Genomic DNA, 23374 nt, shown 5'->3' with positions numbered 1-23374 from the left:
ATAAATGTTAACAAATTACCTATAATTGAAGTGATTAATGATTCATCAGCAAGGTGGTTTGGTCAGACATTATACACAAACTTTGGTATATTCCAGAATGCTTTATGACACTTGTGAAATTTTCTTGTCTAACCTGAATTTACATTCCATGGTGATAACATGGTAAATGTAGTGTTAGTAAAGTCAGTGAACACATCAATTGCCTTGTATTTATTTCCGTTTGGAAAAAATCAATCATTCCTCAAAGTAACACAAGGATTAAGTTCCAAGAAGAGAGAGAATGTTTTGTACCTTTGGTAGGAACTATGGTTAAAGAATATTTATCAAATAGGAATAATAGTATCTATTGAGTATTTACTATGTGCCACACACTATTCTAAGTGCTTTTCATGTATAATGTCATTTGGATTTCCTAACAACCCTAAGAGGTAGGAACTATGATCCTTATTTAACAGAGGAGGAGGCTGAGGCATGAACAGTGTAAATATCTAACCCAGGATCACATAGCTAGAGAGGGGTGTAGGTTTGGGACTGGAACCTGGGCAGTCAAGTTGTAGATGCTAACAGGTGTTGGCCTTTGTGAAATTAATACTGGAGTGGCAGCAGTTACCATATATTAATAAAATTAGGCAGGAGGTTACAGCATGGTCTTGACTCACCACTGACTTTATAACTTGGATCAAATCCAAGTTTTCTCAATCTTAGCTATAAAATGAGAAGTCCTATATAGCTTATAGGTCATTATATGAGTTTGAAAAGTGCTTTAAAAATAAAGCTATTACTAGGAACTATTTTCTCAGGTTCCAGTAGACCTGATAGGAGATCCTGGTAGGCAGTCCCAACAATTGTTTCATGAAGGATAAGCCTTCTGTAGAACAAATTTGGGAGCAATTTTCAGAAAATTGTTGTTCGAATAGATGAGTACATTATTGATTTGTTAAACTAAATTACTCATTTGAGAGAAGTTGATCTAGACCAATGCCAGAGGATAGGCCACACAAAAGTGAAGTGTTGAAAGGGTACTGAGCATTATGTTATTAAGGGTGGGGTTGCTTATTCAAGGAAGAGTGGTAAATTAGCTGGATGAATAGATTGGCATCAGATAATGGAAATTCTTAATAGTGGCTCAGGTGGATGTGATATTACATGTTATTAAGTCAGTCCTGGGTTCACAGTTCTGCCACCTACTAGTCAAGTAGCCATGGCTTCCTCATCTGTAAGATAGGGACAGTATCAGTGGCTAAGGGTCGTTGGGAAGATAAAATGTAGTGGTGACTGTAAGGAGCCTGTCATAGCACCTGATGCATAAGTAAACTCAGCAAATGACCGCTACTTCTGTCAGTACTGTGGTAAGCTTGGGAAAGCAGCAGGGCCGGTGCGAGGGCCCTGTCCTCACAACTGACAGTCCAGCAGGGAAGGCCATCATTAAGTGATTATAAAAAAGCATGTTGAATGCTAGGTATAGGTAGCAGCAGTAACATCCAGCGGGGGGACTTAACCCAGGGTTGGAGTCAGAGAAAGTATCCCTCAGGAAGCAATGTTGTACTTTAAAGAGGTGGTATGTTGATTGTCACTGAGAGTTTGATTCCTTGGCTTAATGTTACATGTTACTGGGGCATTGGTGTGTGATTGCTTCCATGTCTCCTCTAGTATCTTTGAGGCCATGATGATCTTTTTCATCCAAAGCACCTGGCACTAGTGCCTGGCTCATATAAATATTCAATAAATATTTGTTTAATTGGAATAAGTAGGTTTTGTTTTTTTACATTCATGAGTCTCACTGGAGGTTCCCTATTTCTGATGAGCAACAGTGACATCTGGTGGTAAGAGTTGGAACTGAAATCTTCAAAGTACGCTGCTTCCCCGTCAGGATTTTGGAGTAGAGGATCAGTCCCGGCAAGCCTCTTGCCTCACAGTTGAGGAAATGCTACTTGGAGAGTTTTCAGGAACTTGTAATTTAGGCTCTATCTCCATGTAAATCTAAAGCCCGTTGTAACATACTTACTAAGCCGGAACAAAGCTGAATGAATATAAAGTATTTTAAAGTTCTCCTGTGTCAAATGATAGAACTGCCAATTATTATTTATATACCTGATTCTGTTTGAAATAAAGAATTAGCTTTTAGCAAGGTAAATGTTAGAAAATTTTTTCCAAATTAAGCAGTGATAAATGATTCTAGGTTGGAGTTCAGTGTCCACTTGGTCGCCTCAGAGGAACCCAGTAAATAAATAAATAAATGTTCATATCAGCTTTATTCATAATATCCCCAAACTGGAAACAACCCAGAAGTCTTCCAATGGGTAAGTGGTTAAATAAACTGGCATATCCATACCATGGAAAACTACCCAGCAATAAAAAGGAGCAAATTATTGATACACAACAATTTGGATCAATTTCCAGATAATTACTCTTGAGTTAAAAAAAAAAAAATCAATCCCCAAAAGTTAGATATTGTATATTTATATAAAAATTTTGAAATGACAACATTTTAGAAAAGACAAATGGGTGGTTACCAGGGTTTAGGGACTGGGAGGTAGGGGAGGGATGTGGATGTGGTTATAAACTCCCAAGAGAGGGATCCTTGTGAATGAAATATTCGGTGTCCTGACTGGTGGTGGGTACGAAAACCTACACGTTGTAAAATTGAGCAGGACAAAATACATCACAAACATGAACACAAATTAAACATGAATAAGATAGGTGTATCTGTGTCAATATTCTGATTGATGTTGCAAAATGTGGTCTGGTGCCACATCTTCGTGAATGTCTATGGAGTGAATGCCTTATGAGGAAAAAATAAAAGCAATTATGAGATGTCTGGACATTTTCAAATTATGAAGGCCTCGATAAATATTGGGAAAGCTTCCTTGGATCTCCTTTCATAGAAATTTGCCTCCCGCTTCCATATAGCCTGAATATAGTAGTGACTTAAGTTGGGCAGTGTCTTAAAAAAACAAACATACAAGTGTTTTCCACGATGAAAATAAACCATAAATCCCCCAAGCAAAAATAAAAACAGCACTGTAATTCCACCATCCAAATATAACCATTTTCTTTTAATATTTCTATGTATTCTTCACAGTCTTGTTTCCGTTTTAAAAAACACAACTTTATTCAGCAATTACTATTTTGCGTCCTGCTTTTTTCACTCACCGTCACAACATAATTTCCCCCCATATTTTTCAAAGACATTCTGAATGCGTCACATTTCGTGGTGGGATCATTCACTTTTCAACTCCCTTACAGGACCACTGAATGTGCATCTCTGCCCAAAATGTTTGGCCGACGACACTTTTAAAACATACGTTCCAGAATCGGATGGCTGGGCCAACTTTAAAGTCTCAGGCACACGACGCCTTTTTCCACCCAGCCCACCGCCCCTATTCCCACACCTCCTCAACCTGGGCCACAAACGCCACCGTCACTTTTCCAACTCCCGGAGCCCCGTCGGCCTCCGTAGACACGTGGTGACGTCACGCATAGAGCGTTTCTGGTTTCCCTGGTGACGGTTGCTGGGGCAGCGCGTGCAGGCGTCCGGAAGAGGAGACAGAGCTGCTCTGGCCTTAGAAGTGAGGAGCGGAGTGACCGCTGTAAGTGCCGGGAAGGGCGGAAGGTCCCAGGCTGAAACCCGGGGAGCCGCAGCTACTGGGGGGGCCTGGACCTGAGTCGGAGCTCACAAGCTCGCCCGGGCGCCTTGCCCTGCCGCTGGCCCGATGCTCACTGCCGGACTGGCGAGCGAGGTCTCTCCCCACGTCATTCTGTGAATCTCCACGTACAGCCTCCTCGCCTCTCCAAACAGACACTTAGTTTCCGTATGGTACAGGAGTTAGTGAGGTGCAGAGGGTGGGTCACCTGCCCGAAGTCACACAGTAGGTGGCATGGTCAGAACTCCGACCTAGGTCCGTCGGACCAGCACCCTCTTCTGGTTATCCGCTACAGAGCCCTGCTGCACAGTACGGAGAGGCGGAGCGGGAACTAAGGGGCTTGTTGGTAACCACTTCCCGCATATTCCCGATTCAGGGCCAGCCCCCACGGGACCTAGACCCGGACGAGCGAGTCCCCTCAGAGCGGGACTCCCACCCGGCGAACCAGACATGTGCGCCCCACCCCCACCTCAAACCCGTCCCTACGTTGATGCGGGCCTGACAGGCAGTCGGTGCACAGGGCTCCCAACTAGGAATCTCTTGGCTTCTCTCCACCCCCAGAACCCCAGTCTGTTGCTGGGAATACTCTAGGAAAACATAATAAAAAAGAGAGAGGGAGAAAGAAGAGGGAGGCTGGTGGGGTCAGAGGAGGCTCGTGCCTGGAAGGGGCCTCAGCCCTTCCTCCCTGGTCTCTGTCCCCAGTGCTCAACTGCCTCTGGGACCTTTGCTTTGCTACAGGAAGTAGCCTAGTGGGTGGGTGCCCCTCTCCCCATGAGTTAGCTCCAAGTCTTTCCTGAGCCGAGAGTTCCTTCCATGAAGACTTAGCCTTAACTTTAAAAAAAAAATTTTTTTTAATAGGCTTTATTTCTTAGAGCAGTTTTAGATTTACAGAAACATTGAACAGAAAATACAGAGTCCCTATATACTCCTCCCTTTTCCCCATTATGAACATCTTACATTGGTGTGATACATTGTTACTACCGATAAAGCTATATGTTGTTATAAACTTCAAAAGTCCATAGTTTACATTAGGGGTTGTGTGAATGTGTGTGTTGTACAGTTCTGTGGGTTTTGCCAAATGCAAAATGTCAAGTATCCACCATTAAAGTATCTTACAGAAGAGTTTCACTGCCCTAAAAACCCCCTGTGCTCCACTGTTCATCCCTCCTCCCCTCTCCCCAAACCCTGGCAACCACTGATCTTTTTACTTCTCTATAGTTTTGCCTTTTCCAGAATGTCATATAGTTGGAATCATACAGAATATAGCCTTTTCAGACTGGCTTCTTCACTTAGCAATATGCATTTAACTTTCCTTCATGGCTAACATTTTTTTCATGGCTTGATAGCTCATTTCTTTTCATCACTAAACAATATTCCCTTGTATAGTTATACCAGTTTGTTTATCTTCTCACATATTGAAGGATATCTTGGTTGCTTCTCATTTCATAAGCTGCTATAAATATTCGCTTACCGGTTTTTGTGTAGACATAACTTTTCAACACATTTGGGTAAATATGATTGTTGGATCATTTGGTAAGACTATGGTTAGCTTTGCAAGAAACTGCCAGACTGTCTTCCAAAGTGGCTGTACCATTTTGCATTCCCACCAGCAATGAATAAAATCTCCTGTTGCTTCTAACCCTTGGCAACATTTGGTGTTGTCAGTATTTTGGATTTTAGCCATTCTAGTAGGTGTGTAGTGGTATCTCATTGTTGTTTTAATTTGCAATTCCTAACGACATATAATGTTGAACATCTTTTCATATGCTTATTTGCCATCAATATATCTTCTTTGGTGAGATGTGTCTTCAGATCTTTTGCTCACTTTTTAATTGGGTTGTTTTCATACTGTTAAGTTTTAAGAGTTCTTTTGTATATCTTGCATGCAGTCCTTTATCGGATATGTGTTCTGCGGTCAAAGCTTTCTTCCAGACTGTGGCTGGTCTTTTCATTCTCTTAACAGTGGCTTTTGAAGACAGAAGTTTTTAATCTTTTTTTAAGATTTTATTTATTTATTTGACACAGATAGAGAGACAGTGAGAGAGGGAACACAAGCAGGGGGAGTGGGGGAGGGAGAAGCAGGCCCCCCGCGGAGCAGGGAGCCTGATGCAGGGCTCGATCCCAGGACCCTGAGATCATGACCCCAGCCGAAGGCAGTCACTTAACAGACTGAACCACCCAGGCACCCCAGAAGTTTTTAATTTTAATGAAGTCCAACTTATCAAATTTTTCTTTCATGGATCATGCTTTTGGTATTGTATCTTAAAACTCATTGCCAAACCCAAGACCATCTAAATTTTTTTCCTATATTATCTTCAAGTAGTTTTATAGTTTTTCATTTTACATTTAGGTCTATGACCCATTTTGAGTTAATTTTGTGAAAGGTGTAAGGTCTGTGTCTAGATTCATTTTGTTATATGTGATGTCCAGTTGTTCCAGCACCATTTGTCAAAAAGACTATTGAATTGCCTTTGCTTCCTTTCAAAGATCAGTTGACTCTATTTGTGTGGGTCTATTTCTGGGTTCTCTCAGTTCTGTTCCATTGATCTATTTGTCTGTTCTTTCCCCAATACCACACTGTTTTAATTTCTACAGCTTTATAGAAAATCTTAACGTTGGGTAGCATCAGTCCTCCAATTTTGTTCTTCTCCTTCAAAATTGTGTTGGCTATTCTAGGTCTTGTGCCTTTTCATATAAACTTTAGAATCAATTTGTTAGTATTCACAAAGTAACTTGCTGGGATTTTGATTGGGATTGTGTTGAAACTATAGATCAAGTTGGGAAGAATGGACATCTTTGTTTGTTTGTTTTGTTTTGTTTGGAAGAACTGACATCTTAACAGTAGTGAAATCTTCCTATCCATGAACATGGAATATTTATTAAGTTCTTCTTTGATTTATTTCATCAGAGTTTTATAGTTTTCCTCATACAGATCTTTTACATATCTTGTTAGATGTATACTAAAGTATTTCCATTTTTTATGTGAATGTAAATGGTGTTACATTTAAATTTCAATTTCTAGTTGCTCTTTGCTGGTATGTAGGAAAACAATTGACTGTTGTTTATTAACCTTGTGTCCTACAACCTTGCTATAGTTGTTTTTTAGTTCCAGGATTTTTCTTTTTGTTCTTTTTTGCTGATTCTTTAGGATCTTCTACATAAACAATCATGTCATCTGAGAACAAGACAGTTTTATTTTTTTTCTTTCCAGTCTATAATGGTTGCTTTTCCTCTCTCACTGCCAGAAGCAGGAGCAGATTTTCCTCTGATTTTCACAGTGAGAATCTGGTAGGATTCCTGGGGGTAAAAATCATAAAAGTATGAGGGCCCCCAAAGGACTAGACTCTTTGGAGTTTTAAAACTGCAAGCTAGTCCACACCGAGCCCTCAACAATTCAATTACAGGTTAGTGTGTCTACTGATATTGACTCTAGTTGTAGGCTTCTGCTCCCAGTAAACTGTGATTCTCTGTATTCACCTGACTCTCCAGTTTTCAGGGAGCACTTTGCCCTGTGACTTCCATTGTCTAATGATTCTGAGTTCCACTAATTTCCAGTTTTTGATTTTTAGTTTAGATTTTTTTTTCTTATTGTGAGGATAGGAATGACAGCTTCTAAACTCTTTACATGTCAGAAGTTCTGCTCGGCTTTAACTTTTGAAACTCTCTGCACCTCCACTTCTACTAAAGTCCAGAGCAAGTAACAAGACCCTGGTCATGTCCCAGAGCACCACATGTAGAAGACACAAATGTTATTAAGATGGATTTTAAAAGAATGCTTGTCTAAGCACTTGTTACAATTACTTATAAATAGCATGTTCACAGATACAGCTGGTTACCAAAGATGGTTGGACTAAGAAAGGCCAAATTCATTCACTTTTCCAGAAATATTTACTGAGCACCTACTGTGTGCCAAATACTGTTGCAGGTTTGCAATACAACAATGAACAAAATAGATTAAAATGTGCTCTCTCAGGTAGCTTACATACTAGTTGGAGAACATAGATGATAAATAAGTAAAATGTTCTGTATATCAGACGGTGAAAAGCGTGATGGAGAAAAATAAATGTGGGCAGGGGAGAGGGAGTTCAGGGGATGGAAGCAGGGGAAGGGAATGCAGTATTAGGTAGGGTGGGCAGGGAAGGTATCCCTGAGAAAATGCCCTTTGAATAGACACCTGTCTACCTGTCTGGAGTGGGAGAGGAAAAGTAACCATTACAGGTTGGAAAGGAAGAAATAAAACTGTCTTGTTCTCAGACAACCTGATTGTCTGTGTAGAAAATCCCAAAGAATCAACAACAACAACAAAAATCCTGGAACTAAATATAAGTATCTTGGGAAGAACATTCCAGCAGAGGAACAGCCAGCAGAAGTCTGTGAGTTTGATGCATCCTTGATAATGAAAGATGGGTTGGCAGAGGGACCAGATTACACCGGGCCCTATTTTTATGCTGAGGTGGGCATGGTCTGACCTATGTATTAACAGGGTTACTCTGGCCAATGTGTTGAAAAGAGACCATGGGTTTGGGGGCAAGGGCAGATGTAGGGACAGGAATTAGGAGGCTACAATAAGGATCAGGAGGTGGGAAGTGCTCAGGTTCTGGGTATATTTTGAATGTAGACCAAGAGAATTTGCTGATGGATTAGATGTGCTGGGGCGGGGGGAGTCGAAGGCACTGATCATTAGAGGCCCTGCCATTTTTCATTTTGCCACAGAACCTTCACACATGCTGTCCTTTTAGCCCAAATGCTCCTCTTCTACTTAACTCTTACACATACCTCAAGTCTCAGCTCACTTCCTCGGGATTGCTGTCCTGGATTCCCCAGACTATGTCAAACTCCCTGATAGAGACTCTCAACCCTATGTATCTCCTTCAGAGCATCCCAGTGATCGTTTTATGCTTTTTAATGTGATCATTTGATCAATGTCTGGCTCCTCCACCAGACTATAAGTTCCATAAGAAGAGATCCACTGATAGCTCTCTGTGCAATGCCAATACATATTTGCTGAGTGATCTTTAATCCATGTTCTACAGGACCAAATGAAATCAAGTTGAGTGTCCTGAGTGCTGTTTGCTCTAAGGCCAAAATTGCTGCTGTGCTTCCTTTATTCATTCATGGCACACATGTTAATTTAGCACCCACTGCATACCCATGCTGGCTTATACTGCAGAGACAAGATTCAGAGATTAATGTAACAGTTTCTACCTTGAGGGTAGGTAGAAGGTGACAGAAAGTCTTCCATTCTTTCATCTGGACTCCCCAGAATATAAAGAACAGGCATATCTTTGCTCCTGTTTTTAATGTATACCAACCACATTGTCATGAACTAGTCAGGAATCAGGGAGGGCCAAGAGGTGTTTTTGAAAAATTTAGCTTTGGCATTATTGTTATTTGCTTTTATAAAGTACAAGTTTTCCTTTCTGCTTCATGGGAATCAGCATCCCCAACTGAGATCCATGTTGTCTTTGGTCAAGCGTCTACCTTGATTTGTAATTAAGTTGTTTAGGAAGAGGAGGAAGAATGTGGCCTGGGGCCCATCTCAGGAGGTCCCTGGCATCCCCCCTTCAGCTGCCCCTAACTACAGCTTCCAGCCCCCACAGCCTCTGCCCTGATCAGCCCACCCTGCCTCTTCTTTGCTCAGACTCACCAGTCTGTCCCCATCCCTACCTGGTAATGTCTGCTCACCTCTATCTGCTCCTGGCCATCTCTTCTTCCTCCGTTGTCCCCTTCCTTCTCTCCCACCTCCTTCCCAGCCTCCTGCTCACCTTCTCCCCACTGTATTTTGTCTATACCCCAGTCTTGGACTCCTGAGGCTCCAGTTCAGGTTGCTCTTCTGGCCTGCAGACCCACCCAGCGTCTCCATGTGGAAAGCCTAGGGAGTCTCAAACTCAGCAGTGCCCAGCACCAGGCTTGCCTGCAGCTTGGAAAACTCTTCTGCCTGGACCCACCATCTCCCCAGCCACTCAACCCCAAACCCGCTAGACTCATCCTCCCCTTCTAGGCTGCACCCTTTCCCCCCATCTCTTCCATATGGCACCATTCCTATTCCCCATTCTCCATCCCCACTGCCACAGCCTTGATTCGGGACCATGTTCCTTTCAGGAAACATCCTCCCAGGTAGGCTCCTTTGCCTCCAGCTTCACAAAATGCAAGTTTGATCCTGTCTGTGCCCTCTGAACATCCCCAGCATCCTCAGGATGAAGTTTAGGCTCCTTACTTGGGCCAGATAAGGCCTTCTTTCCAGTCCCTCCCCAAACCTTTGCCCTGCCCTCTGGCCATCCTGAGCCTTTCTCAGTTCCGCACACTCATCACATTCTCTCTGCAAATGCTCTTCTTCTGGCAGGACAGCCCTCTGCCCCACCACTCCTGGCACCCCTTTTCCCCACCCTAAGCCAGTTTCTTCAGCACTCAGCTTCAAGCTGACTGGGGTGCTGCCTCTCCTGCAGGTCTCCCCAGCTTCTCAGACCACTTACCTCCCCTCATTCTCAGGCCTAGCTCATCTTTAGACTCACCTGGGAAACTTTAAAAATAGACAGATGCAAAACATAAATAAATAAACTAAAAAATAAATGAAAATAGATGCCCAGGCCACAGCCCAGACCAACGACATCCAAATCTCCACTAGTTGCCGGCTTAGCACAGAGTGGGTGCTAATGGCCTGGGGGCTGATGCAGACCAAAGGTGCCCTGTCAGTGCAGACATGCTGTCTGTCTCCCACAGGCTGGGCTGGGTGGAGGACACCCCATTTCGTATGAGGAGAAAGAGAATAAGAGCTAAACTGTCAGGAGGGCTTCTGTGCCAGGAGCTGTAGCACACACTTGCCATGCATTCCCTCATTTACTCCTGACGGCCCCCCTGTGGAGTATATAATGATTATCATCCCATTTTACAGATGGGGAAACTGAAGCACAGATATTAATTTGCCCAGGAAACAGTGTGCATCCGAGAAGTACCTGTTCCCCAGTGACTTCAAGTGCACATCAGAAATAGCAAAAGGCTTTACATGTTACTCTTTGTTTATTTATTTACTCAGTCATTCATTTTTTAAGTTTTTTTTTTTAAATTGTAGTTGACACAATGTTATGTTAGTTTCAGGTGTACAATATAGTGATTGGACAAATCTATACGTTATGCTGTGCTCACCACAGTAAGTGTAGCCCCCATCTGTCACCATACAATGCTGTTACAGTATCATTGACTACATTCCCTGTGCTGTATCTTTCATCCTGTGACTTATTCATTCCATAACTAGAAGCCTGTACCTCCCACTCCCCTTCACCCATTTTGCCCATCCCCCACCCCCCTTCTCTCTGGCAACCATCAGTTTGTCCTCTGTATCTTTCATTCATTTTTTTCCCCTACATCCTTGAGCACCTGCTACACTCATTCAATGACAGTTCTACAAATAATTGAAGGCCCATTCTGGGCAAGATGCTGAGAATTAAAAAATAAGGTATAAGACCTCTGCCCTTAAGAGTCCTCTTAGTGAAAGGAAGGAATAGAAACAAAGTCATAGATAATTATAATACATTGAGTAAGTTAAGGGACGTCCAGGGGATTCTAGGAGTCCACAGAGTACCCCTAGGGGAATCCTAAAGGCTAAACAGGAGTTTATGGGAAGGAGAAAGGGTCGGGGGGAAAAGCCTGGGAGGAAGGCATCCTAGGAAGGTAGAGCAGCTGAAGCAAGCCTCTGAGATGCCTCCAGGCTTGAGCCTAATGCTCAAGGAGTCACAAACCCAAACATCTGCTGGGGCTGATGGGAAACGAAAGTGGGTGAATTCAGCAGGTGTAAGAGAAAGAACAGCATTTATGAGCAGTGATACCAGGAAGCTGATGTGCTGGCTGCAGCATCTGGGAGTGGTAGGGGTGGTGTTGAGTGGGAAGAGCATAGCCTGCCCAGAGGGAACTCCTTCTGCCCAGCAACTGCTATTCATGCAGGGCTATGGACCCAGCATGGCCAGACCTGTAAACTTTTGAAAAAGAACTTTTGAAAAAAATCTGGATTTAATTGAAATCTACAGATCTTTGAATGTTGGCAACAAATTCAAATCCTCATAGAGCATTCTGTGAAAGTTAAATAAAAATGTGGGATGGATACCACCTTCGGGCCAGCCAGAGTGGCCTCCATGAGTCCTGACAGGGTCTTGGAGAGGTAGGAGCCACTTAGATCTGGTTTTAGAAATGTCCCAGATGGTCATATGTGGTATAGATTAGAGGTACCAAGACAAGACCTGGGAGCTAAGATGGGAATCAGGCAGCCAGAGAGATGGGGAGGCACTAGGAGGATACTGGGGTGAGTAGGCAGGAGATAAGGTGCAGAAGAGGTGACCTTATGATGTGAAGGAGTGGCTGTGGAGGCTAGAGGCTGCCATGTCATGGGGCTGGGTCACTGCAGGCCCAGCAGCCAAGGAAGGCTTTCTGCTGATGGGTCATAAGCATCACTGTGAAGGACAGGAAGCATCTGGGTGTGGGGCAAGATGAGGAGGAAGGGAGTTCCCAGGAGAGACTACCAGGAAGGGGGAAAAAATAGTATTTTGTTCCTACCAATGCATAGCTGACAAAGTATCTTGACACACACACACATACCCCCCCTGCTTTGCATTTGTCCCTCACAGAATATCTGTGGCCTCCCTGTCATCATCTCCTGCTCAATGAAGAGGGATTGAGACCCAAAGAGGTCTAGAAACACTCTAGACTCACACAGAGCCAAGTTCACCCTGAACCCTTGGTGCTATCTCAGCTTGGGCCAGGCTACTTGTACAGTAGCCCAGACCAGCATGTCCAACACCCAGGCTGCTCCCTGACCAGTGACCTCAGAATCCCTGAGTGTGGGACCCAGGCACCAGTATCTTTAAAGCTCCCCAGGTGGTTCCAGAATGCAGCAGGGGTGGGCACCGCTGCTGTATATCCTAGGCACAGCCTCCAAGTTGCTGTTGACCCAGAATGATTATTAATAGCGCTCCCTTTCACTCTCCAAGGTGACCCAGTTTGGAAAATGAAGTATATGATTGTCCCTGCTTACAATCTACAGAAATAGGGAATCACAGGATAAACTGATTTTTAAACTCTTTAGTTACATTTTCAAATAATAGGCTCAATAGGGTTTTCTTCAATCTCTAGACACTTTTTCAGGTGAAATTCCCCTAAATTGGGTTGGCAAGCTAAGGCCCCAAAGCCCAAATCCAGCTCACTGCCTGTTTTTGCAATAAAGTTTTATTGGAACACAGCCACACCCACTCATTTCCGGCTTATCTAGTGCTACTTTCTACTACAACAGCAGAGCACAGTACTTACAACAGAAACCATACGGCCCACAAAGCCTAAAATGTTTACTATCTGGCCCTTTACAGAAAAAGTCTGATTTGCCTGTTTATAACATTGAGTCCAGTTGTTAAGTTACATTATATCCCTGGGTGTCCCAAAAGATGGGCTGGGAAATGGAATGACTAAGGTCAACCACGCCGGCAGTCAGCCATGCCTCTGTGACTGACCCCCAATAAAAACCCTTTTGTTTGTTTGTCTGCTTGTTCAATGAAGTCTGAGTGGAGACTTATCTACGGCTGCCACACATTCAGCAGAGGTGTCCAGGGGTTCCTGTAGTCTGAGAGTCCCCAAGACTATCCTGTTTCCACGATTTGATAGAAGCACTCGCAGGACTCAGAAAAGCTGTTATATAGTTATGACAAAAGGGTACAGATTAAAATCAACAAAGGAGAAAGGCACATTGGGCAGAGTCCAGGAGACACGAGGCACAAGGTTCCAGTTGTCCTCTCCCAGTGGAGCCTCAGGAACAGTGCTTGCTTCAGCAATATGCATGAACATTGGCAGCCAGGGAAGCTCACCCAAGCCTTGGGGACCAGGGTTTTTACTGTGGGTCAGTCACACAGGCATGGCTGACTGCCTGCATGGCTGACTTTAGTCATTCAATCTCCCACCTCTTTAGAGGTCAAGCTGATACATGGCGTGGCCCAAGGACCCCATCATAAAATCACATTGCTAGTTAGCATAGACCATCTGGAGTGGCCCAAGTCCCCCAGGTAAAGAAGGGCATTGTTGTCAGGCAGGATATACCAAAGACTTAGAGGTTACCTCCTAGGAGCAGGTCAAGGGTCAAACCTTTCTTTGGAATAGGCAGGGTGTGGACAACCCAGACATGATGAGTTAATTCTTTACTGCATAGTTCCTCTTATGGGCTGGGCTACCTGGTAAGGAATTCCAAGGTAACGCCAGTGCCTCTTTTACTGCAACAGGCTCAAGGTCGGACTGCAGGCTCAGGCCTCAGCGCACCCTAGCCACCTGGGCAGTGCTAACACAGCCCCATGCCTGGTCTCCACCCAGACTTATTAGATTGAATCCTCCAGGACTGGGGCCTAGACATCAGGACTTGTAGATTGTATCCCTAGAGATTCAATACTGAGACAGGTTTAAGAAGCCCTCGGTATGGGCTCTGGGACCACCCCTGTGGACAAGGTGGGGATAAGTACAGTGGAGAGGTGTAGATACAGGGAGGATGTTCTTCCTAGAGGGTCAGGAAAGGATGTGCTACTTAGGCCGGGCCTGGGGGAACCAGCAAGGTTTAAGTCAGAGGAGGGGGAGATGGAGAGATAGAGGAGCAAGGGGACACTAGAGAGGACAATAGGCTGGAAGGAGAAACAGGCTTAATCCCCCAGAGCCTTAATCCCCCAAAGCCTTTAATGCCACTGGACTTGGTTTTGTGGCTAAAGGGCATCTAGTGAGGCTCTTTGGTGCTGGGCGTGTCAGGCTCAGAGTTGTGTTTTAAAGAAAGTAGTCCCTTGGCCAATGCAGGCTGGACTATAAGTAAGGTGGGAAGAGGGAGAGGACAGCCAGGGCAGTAGGGACCTGCTGAGCAGTCCTGGGAACAGAACCATCCACCATTAGTTCACCAAATACTCATTTCATGCCTGCTTCACACCAGGCCCCATTCTAGGCACTGAGGGCCCAACAGTGAACATCACACAGTGCCTGCCATTGTTGGGCTGGCAGACAGGGAGAGAAGCAGTCAACAAACATACAGTGTGTCAGGTAAAGCCAAGTGCTGTGGAGGAAGGTACCACAGAATAAGGAGTGTGGGGAGTGAGAGTAAGAAAACTTTCTACAAGAGAAGAGTGCAGAGGCCTCTCTGATAAGGTGACATTTGAGAGAAGTGAGTAAAGTGGACGTTGGCTGGTGGAGGGGTGGGAGAACATTCCAGGGAGAGAGAACCACAAGTGCAAAGGCCCTGAGGTTGCCATGAGCATGATAGTGAGAGCGGTATCAGTGGTGCCAGAAATATGGGGGCAGATGTGAAGACATTTATGGAGAATCAACAAGATTTATGACTAGTTGAATGGTGGGTGGATGATGTGACTTCGGTTTGGTTTAAGGCAGGGGTGCTTAACACTTGCTACGCTTTAAAATCATGTGGGGACCATTTAAAAATTCCAGTGTTCATGCTCTATTATATTCTGTTTATCTGGAGTTCAAAAGTAAACAAAACCACCCAGAATGTAAGCACATAACACAATTTAAAACTGGGCAAAAAAATATAAATAGACACATCACAAAAGAAGATATGCAAATGGCCAGTAAGCCCATGAAAAGATGCTCAATATAATTTGACGTCAGGGAAATGCACATTGAAAGCACACTGAGATACTACTACATACCCACTAGAAAGACTAAAATTGAGACTGACCATACTAAATGCTGGCAAGGATGTGGAGCAACTGGAACTCTCATACACTGCTGGTGGGAATGGAAAATGTTACAGTCACTCTAGGAAACAAGTTAGCAGTTTCTTATAAAGCTAACATAAGTTTACCACCTAACCTGGCATTTCCACTTCTATGTATTACCCAAGGGAAATAAAAAAGAACATATGTTCACACAAAGACTTTCTTGTATATGAATGTTCATAGCAGCTTTATTCATAATAGCTGACAATGGAAAGAGTTCAGGTGTCCAATAACAGGTGAGTGTGTGAGCAAACTGTGATATATCTACCCAGTGGGGTACTACCCAACCATAAATAGGAATGAACTAATGATGCATGCAACAACACGGATGAATCTCTAGAAGGTAGTACTAAGCACACACACACACCCACACACACAAACAGCAAAACAAAACACAGAACAAAATAAAAGCAAACCACAGACTACCTACCATATGATTCCAATTATATGAAATTCTAGAAAAGGCAAAACCATAAGTGACCAAAAGCAGACCGGAGTTTGCCTGGGATTGGGACTGGCAGGGAGACTGACTGCAGAGGGGTACAGAGGAACTTTTTTGGTGTGAAAGAAATGTTCTACAGCGATGGTGGTGGTGGCTTACACAAGTATATGTATTTGTCAAGACTAGTTTTCACACATAAAATGGCATATTTTAGTGTCAATGCATTATACTTCAATAGAGCTGATTAAAAAGAAAGCAAAACTCATCTTTAATGGCAGAGGTCAGAATAGTGGTTACTTGGGGGAGGGGGGACACCTGCCTGGAAAGGGCACAAGATAGCCCTGCTGGGGGACAGGAAGTACCCTATACCTTGATCTGGGTGGTCACCACAGGGATGTATACTTATGTTAAGATTCATTGAGCTGTACACTCAGGATTTATGTACTTTACCATGTATAAATTATACTTAATTTTTAAAAAGTAATGATGTCTGGACCCCATTCCCAGAAATTGAGATTTAATTGGTCCAAGGATGTTGTGCCCAAGCTTTGTTATATTTTAGGGGCTCCTAGGAGAGTCTAATATCCAGCCAGAGTTGAGAGCCACTGTTTTTAGAGACAGAAAGGAGGGCAGTGTTGAGTCTCAGCGCTGGGGAGTATTCTGACGCCTTTGCAGTCTGGTGGCACATTCAGGGCTGGGGAGGATGCTCAGCTCAGATTTGGCTTTTAGGGGATTTGAGGGGAGGGTGGGTCTTCTGAGCTTCTATATGGACACCACAAGGCTAAGCTGGGTCCTCCAGACTTGGAGGCTGTAGACAGAGCTGATTTTGTGCTGAGTACTCTCGGGAAATGTGTACTTGGTGGGGTTTGCTTCTTTTCCTACTCCTAGGGCAAGATGGCAGCAGATGAAGGTGCACAGGACACCTTACGTCTCCAGTTCAAGGCCATGCAGGAGATGCAGCACAAAAGGTTACAGAAGCAGATGGAGAAACAGAAGGAAAAGGAACTGAGCCTCAAAATCAAAGTCGATGACCAAAAAGAGCCCTTGGAGATTTCCGATGGCCTCAGCCTTCTCCAACCTGGGGATCAAAACTCGAAAAACAGCTTTGAGCAGAGGTAAATGCAAGTTTGAACTCTCCCAGGAGCACTGGAGGGAGGTAAGGAGGGAGGGGGCGAACTGATCACAGACCAGTGGGCAATCAGGTTGACCAGATGTGTGTTTACAAGTTGAGCCACAGAAGTTTTGACACAGGTTGTCACATTTGGGTCTGATAGATCTGTGCTCCTATGGATATATTGGTATAAATGATGTATATTTAAAAATAATTTAAAGTCAAATGGAAAATTTGAAGCTCATCAGGGTGTAGTTTATTCACTTGAATTTTCTTATTCAGTCTCTCTTTCATGAAAATTGTGTTTGGGTTTCTGAGGAGCTGGTTGGCTAACTCTGATGGTTCATAAATGATCATTGCTCCAAATTCTTATCTGGGATCATTCTCCTATGCCAATTTCCCTTTCCTGACACATAACAACCCATAAACATACCTGTGTAAAGAAGCTCTTGGTGGGTTCCTTGGTTCTTCCATGGTGAAAAGGTTGAAAGGAGTCCAGAATCTTCTCATTTTGCTCTAAATTCAACAATATCACAGATGCATGTTGATTTATACTTGCTGTTAGAAGCAGAAGGCTATGTTGATACAAAATTCTCTGCTAATAAAAAAAAAGAAAAGAAAAGAAAGAAAAAAGAAAGAAACCACAATAGTTGTTGAGTTGTCTCTTTGCTTCTGGTTTGGCCCAGAATCTATCTTCTCCATTTTCAGGTTCTACCTTTTATGGTTTCTCAATTTTCAAAATATTCTACTAAAAAATGCTAACTGGGAAAAACATACAGGTTGCTCAGTAATTGAAAAAGTTCCTATGGCTCCTAAATATTAGCTCTAAGTTAATCCCAGACCTATTTCCCGGTGATCTTTCCCCAAACCAGAGAAACTGGAATTGGTGGAGACTTGAGCCATTGGTAGAATAACAACACTAATGATAATATCAGGGGCCCCTGGGTAGCTCAGTTGGTTAAGTGTCCAACTCTTGATTTCGGCTCAGGTCTTGATTTCGGGGTTGTGAGTTCAAGCGCTTCGCTGGGCTCCATGCTGAGTATGGAGCCTACTTAATGATAATAATAATAATAACAATGATAATGACAATATCAGCTGTTGCATAATAATTACTGTTCCCTCTAACTTCTGTAATTTTCTTGCTTCCCCACACACCTGTCCCTAGGGAGCCCATTCCGTGCCTCACAGTAGAAGTGATCACAGGCCCATCAGTCACATGTTTCTCATGTTTTAAAGTGCTGAAGAGAGCCTGGCAAGACGACTTATAATAAACAAAACCAACAACCTGCTCTGATTTTCTGTCAAGGTTACGTGAAACCTAGAGGCCTAGCCTTAAGACTTAGGCAATTCCTATTTGGTCTTCTAATATGTGTGTATATATACATATATGCAGTTCTGACTATCAATGTCCTTCTGAGTATCACTTTAGGTGTATGTCACAAGCTTTGATGTATATTGCTGCTGCAGTCATTCTGTTCTAAATGCTTCATAATACACATTACAATTTCTTCGCAACCCATATGTAATTTAGGAGAGTGGTTTTTGTTTTTGTTTTTGTTTTTTTTTAGTCTCAGACAATGGGTTTTGGGGTTTGTTTTTTATTTTAATTTTTGCCACATTTTTTTACTATTGATTTCTAATTTTAGTCAATTGCCATTAAAGAAAATGGCCTGAATGATTTCCACTATGTGGAATTTGCCAAGATTGCCTTTGTGGCCTATAATATAATACATTTTTATCCATATTCCATGGATGCTTGACGGAGTATGAATTCTTGGAGAGGGGCAGTCGGTTATATAGCCCTCTCTTAAATCCACAGTAAACAATGTTATTCAAACATTTTCTCTCCTTTCGTGTGTGTGTGTGTGTGTGTGCACACTCAGTTTTGAGAACAGTGTGTTAAAATCTGCTCATTGACATTTTTCTATTTCGTACAGACCAGTCCTTACCACCACCTAGTATCCAACCAGATACAACACACCTGGGCGGGGGAGACCTGACTCCCGCCCATCATCGGTCCCTGTAACTCTGCCTTCGCCCTTACAGGATGCTTGAAGATGAGATTGCACACCTTCGAGAACAGCTCAGGGAGACGGTGGATGAAAATGGGCGATTGTACAAGCTGCTGAAGGAAAGGGACTTTGAAATCAAACATCTCAAAAAGAAAATAGAAGAGGACAGATTTGCCTTCACAGGTAGCTCCAGCGTGGCCGCCACAGTCCCTGCCTGGAAGTCCTGGTAGCTGGCCCAGCCTCTGTGGAGCCCCCTGGGCAGGGCAAACAGCAGGTTCCAGAGGGCAGGTGCTCAAGAGAGAGTGCCAAGGGTCAGCTGTGGTCAGTCTTGTCCAGATGAGTCCTGGAAATGAAGGAGCGGGTGGAGGAAGAGAGCTGGCCAAGGAGGCCAGTGTACCAGGAAATGGGAGCACATGAACAGCAGGGACAGTCTGCAGGCCTTCTGGGCAGTGTTGATGGCCCAGCTAGGACTCACGACGGGGGTTCTCCATGGATGCTAGCTGCGTGTCGTGGGCCAGCAGGGTCCATTTGATCTTGCTGCTCAGGCTCAGACATTATATTATGGATGTGAAAAAGCCCCAGTGGACTTTACTGGCATTTACTCCACAGCACTCCAGAAAAGTGGATGGGACAGGGAAGGTAGCTGTTCTAAGGGGATTTCCTAGGACCCAGTAGGGTCTAGAATGGGGCTTGGCCCTTGAGGTCTGGGCTGGACTTTGGCTCTGTTGGTAGGGACATAGGCCTATGGGCCTGGAGATGACCTTAGCTCTGTGGGTGTGGGCTGGACATTGGCTCTGTGGTTATGAGCTAGACCTTGGCCCTGAAGATCTGGTGGGGACGTTGGCCCTGACTGTCCTCTGTTCCACATAAACCCATTGAGCAATTCCCAGGTAGCTGACTAAACCAGAAAATTGGTGTAACTGATCACAGATAACAGCGGGCCACAGCCGGCATCTGCCAGAGCGTCCCTCCCCGCCTTTGAGAGCCAGTCTCTTTAAGGTTCGGGGCATGCAAAGCACCAGAACTGAATGAAAAAGCAAAGGGAACTTGGTATCCTAAAGGCCCTTGGTAGCCTATTGTGTCTCCCTCCATTCTTTGGGCCTTTTCTGTCTAAAACGAAAACTGCACTGAGGAAAAGGACTTGGGAGACATAGAAACACACCCAGCCTGGCTCGGGTTCAGATGTGGAGGGGCAGCTTGCCCTTCGGCAGGGCTGTAGAGAAGCCGATGAGCTACAGGGGGAAGCAGGAGATGCTTCCTCACCCCCGGAGACTGGGGACCCGGGGGCCCCTCCCCTTTGCCCAGCCTGTCCCATGCTCTCTCTTGTCATCTCTGCCAGCCTGCTCGCGGCCTCATCTGATTGCCTAACTCTTCCTCAAGACCTCTTGAGTCCAGTCCTCGCTGTGCAGTCCCCATTTCTGATTTCCAGCATCAAGTTTGGAAGAGAAAAGTCTGACGGGCCTGGTGCATGTTTTTAGACCAGGCCACAAGTGATGGGCTGCTGACAGCTGATGGACTGGTTTTCCTTTGGCTGGATTTTTAGTGATTGCTTTAATTCTGTTGTTTTTTTTTTTTTAAAAAAAAAAACTATTTCTTTGTATGAGTTTTTAGTGATTGCTCAGGTGATCACAAAATACATAACTTTTCACAGTCTACTTAGAATTAGCATTTTCCCACTTCAAGCGGAATGAAGGAACTACCACGCTATCGGTCCCTTTGCCCTCCCTCATACAGTGCAGCTTTTATATGTGTTAGATCTCTGTATATTGAAAATCCCAACAGACAATGTTATAATATTTGCTCTCAATCATGACACATAAAGAGCCTAAGGAGACAAAAATAGTCTATTATATTTACCCACATATTTAGCATTTTTGTGCTTGTCCATTCACTGCTGCCCCCTTACCATGGGGTTGCAGCTTCAAGAGTAGGGTTTGGGAAAGCAAAAAAAAAAAAAAAGAGGAAGAAGATTTTTTTTGTTTTCTCTGAGTCCCCCTTCCTGCCCTTTAGACTAGAGAGGGCCTAGGGGCGCCTGGGTGGCTTAGTCAGTTAAGCATCTGCCTTCGGCTCAGGTCGTGATCTCAGGGTCCTGGATTCAAGCCCCACGTCTGGCTCTCTGCTCAGTGGGGAGTCTGCTTCTTCCTCTCCCTCTGCCTGTCTCCCCAGCTTGTGCTCTCTCTCTCTCTTACTCTCTGAAATAAATAAATAAAAATCTTTTAAGAAAAAATAGACTAGAGAGGGCCTCTCTTGGACCTCTTCATGATATCTAGTTCTGGGATTTTTGAGTCCTGGAAGGAAAACATAACCCAGAAAACTCACTGCTGGGCCCCGTGTACTTCTAGGTCGGGTTTCCCTCCCCATGTTCTGAGCCCTTTCTCTTGAAGCATCCCTGGCCTTTTCAGCAGCCAGGAGGTGGCCAAGGGCAGCTGCCCTAGTTGCCGTACTCAGTGCCCGGCCAGGCCAGCAGCAGCAAGCCCGGGCTGAGTCGCTCTGAAAACCATCAGGCATCCTTGTTTACCTTCCACCAGTTGTCACTCTCAGGCTGTTCTGAGGCTCATGATGGTCGTATTAAAAAGCAGGCCTAGGGGCGCCTGGGTGGCTCAGTTGGTTAAGCGACTGCCTTCGGCTCAGGTCATGATCCTGGAGTCCCTGGATCGAGTCCCGCATCGGGCTCCCTGCTTGGCAGGGAGTCTGCTTCTCCCTCTGACCTTCCCCCCTCTCATGTGCTCTCTCTCATTCTCTCTCTCTCAAATAAATAAATAAAATCTTTAAAAAAATAAAAAATAAAAAGCAGGCCTAGGGAGGTGTCTCTGCCAGTTACCCATTGCTGGAGTGTCAGAAGCATTCAGAGAACCTCCAGACCCTCTGACCGGATCTGCTGTTGCACAGCTGGGCCGGGGGTTCTAACGCCACCCAGTCAGTCAGTAGCCAAGCGGGCTAGCTCCCATTGCCAGCCATCTGAACAGCCCCATACCATTCAACCTCCCACATTCACACCCTTCCAGCTACCTCTTCCCCAGCCTCCTGCCCTTGCCCACTGTGTTCCAGCTACTCTGCCTGCCAGATGGTCCTCAGATACTCCAAACATATGCCTGCCTCTGGACCTTTGCACTTGCTGTGTCCTCTTCTTAGAATACTCTTCCTAGTTGAGAACACTCTTCTTGATGGCTTGACCCCTCACTTCATTCATCCAGGTCTCTGTTCACATGGACCTCCTCAGACAGGCCTTTCCTGACCACTCCATTTAAAATAGCATCACCCATCCCTCTCACCCTCTTGCTCAACTCCGCTTTATTTCATAGCATGTAGTCCTCCCGATCATTGGAATACATATTTATTTGTTTTTTGTTGTTGTTGTTGTTGTTGTTGTTTTTTAAAGATTTTATTTATTCATAAGAGACAGAGAGAGAGAGGCAGAGGGAGAAGCAGGCTCCCTTCTGAGCAGGGAGCCCGACGCGGGACTCAATCCCAGGACGCTGGGATCATGACCTGAGCCGAAGGCAGACGCTTAACCATCTGAGCCACCCAGGCACCCCATATTTATTTGTTTTTTATTATCTGTCTCCCCAGCTACAATGTAAACTCCAGAAGTCTTTTTTATTCACCGTTAAATCCCTAGTACGGAGAGTACCCAATATTTGGTGAAGCCCAGTAAATATTTACAGATGGATGCGTGCGTTTGTACTGATTAGATGTCACCACAAAACTCTGTGTAAGAAACCAGCACATAACGTCAGCAGCGTTCAGCAGGAAGCATCAAACATCTGGGGTTAATTGGGGCTCAGCAGATCTAGACCAGGCCCGGCTAGGGCAGTTCAGCCTTGTTCCACGTGTCTCTTCCTCTTCCTGGGACCAGCCAGCTGGCCTGGCTGTGTTCTTGTGGAGTTGGCACGAGTGAAAAGAGGGGGGGTTAACTACCCAAGTGCTTTGCAAGCCTCTACCTGTGCCTTATCTGCTAACAACCCATTGGCCAAACAAGTCATTGGCTGAGCCAGAGTCAGGCAGGCATAGAAGGGTTGAGAGGGTACCTATTGGCTGGAGGGCACGGCAGAGTCATAGAGCCTAGGGTGTGGATGTGTAACCCTGTCACTGAGGAGGGCATGAAGAATTGGGGCAATAAACTTATATCCCATAGAAATAAAATTTGCACTTTGCAGAGTGGCTGCATTTCTACTCACTGGAGTTGGGTTTCAGGGTTCCCAGGTATGCAGTCACTCCCCTGAGCCTCTGCCCTTTCAGGAGGGTTCTAGCTTTTTGTTGTTGTTGTTGTTATTTTTTTTTTATTTTTATTTATTTATTTATTTTTTATTCTTATGTTAATCCCCATACATTACATCATTAGTTTTAGATGAAGTGTTCCATGATTCATTGTTTGTGCATAACACCCAGTGCTCCATGCAGAACGTGCCCTCTTTAATTCCCATCACCAG

At 44.5% G+C, this 23374-nt stretch overlaps 1 protein-coding gene across 1 annotated transcript in view; it reads left to right on the top strand.

The window, feature by feature from the left end:
* The first annotated feature begins 3150 nt into the window (after positions 1-3150).
* Positions 3151-23374, top strand: part of CCDC13 (coiled-coil domain containing 13) — a 53026-nt gene continuing 32802 nt past the window's right edge. The window contains exons 1-3 of the mRNA XM_081824695.1: positions 3151-3590; positions 16710-16936; positions 18979-19150. Coding sequence (XP_081680821.1) covers positions 16716-16936; positions 18979-19150 — 393 coding nt within the window. The 5' untranslated portion in view covers positions 3151-3590; positions 16710-16715. The remainder of the gene's footprint in view (positions 3591-16709; positions 16937-18978; positions 19151-23374) is intronic.

This window comes from Leptonychotes weddellii, chromosome 1, assembly GCF_054177405.1.
Source record: "Leptonychotes weddellii isolate Sample4059 chromosome 1, ASM5417740v2, whole genome shotgun sequence".
Lineage (NCBI taxonomy): Eukaryota > Metazoa > Chordata > Mammalia > Carnivora > Phocidae > Leptonychotes > Leptonychotes weddellii.
Note: the sequence above shows the minus strand (reverse complement) of the source record. Positions and strands in the feature narration are given on the sequence as shown.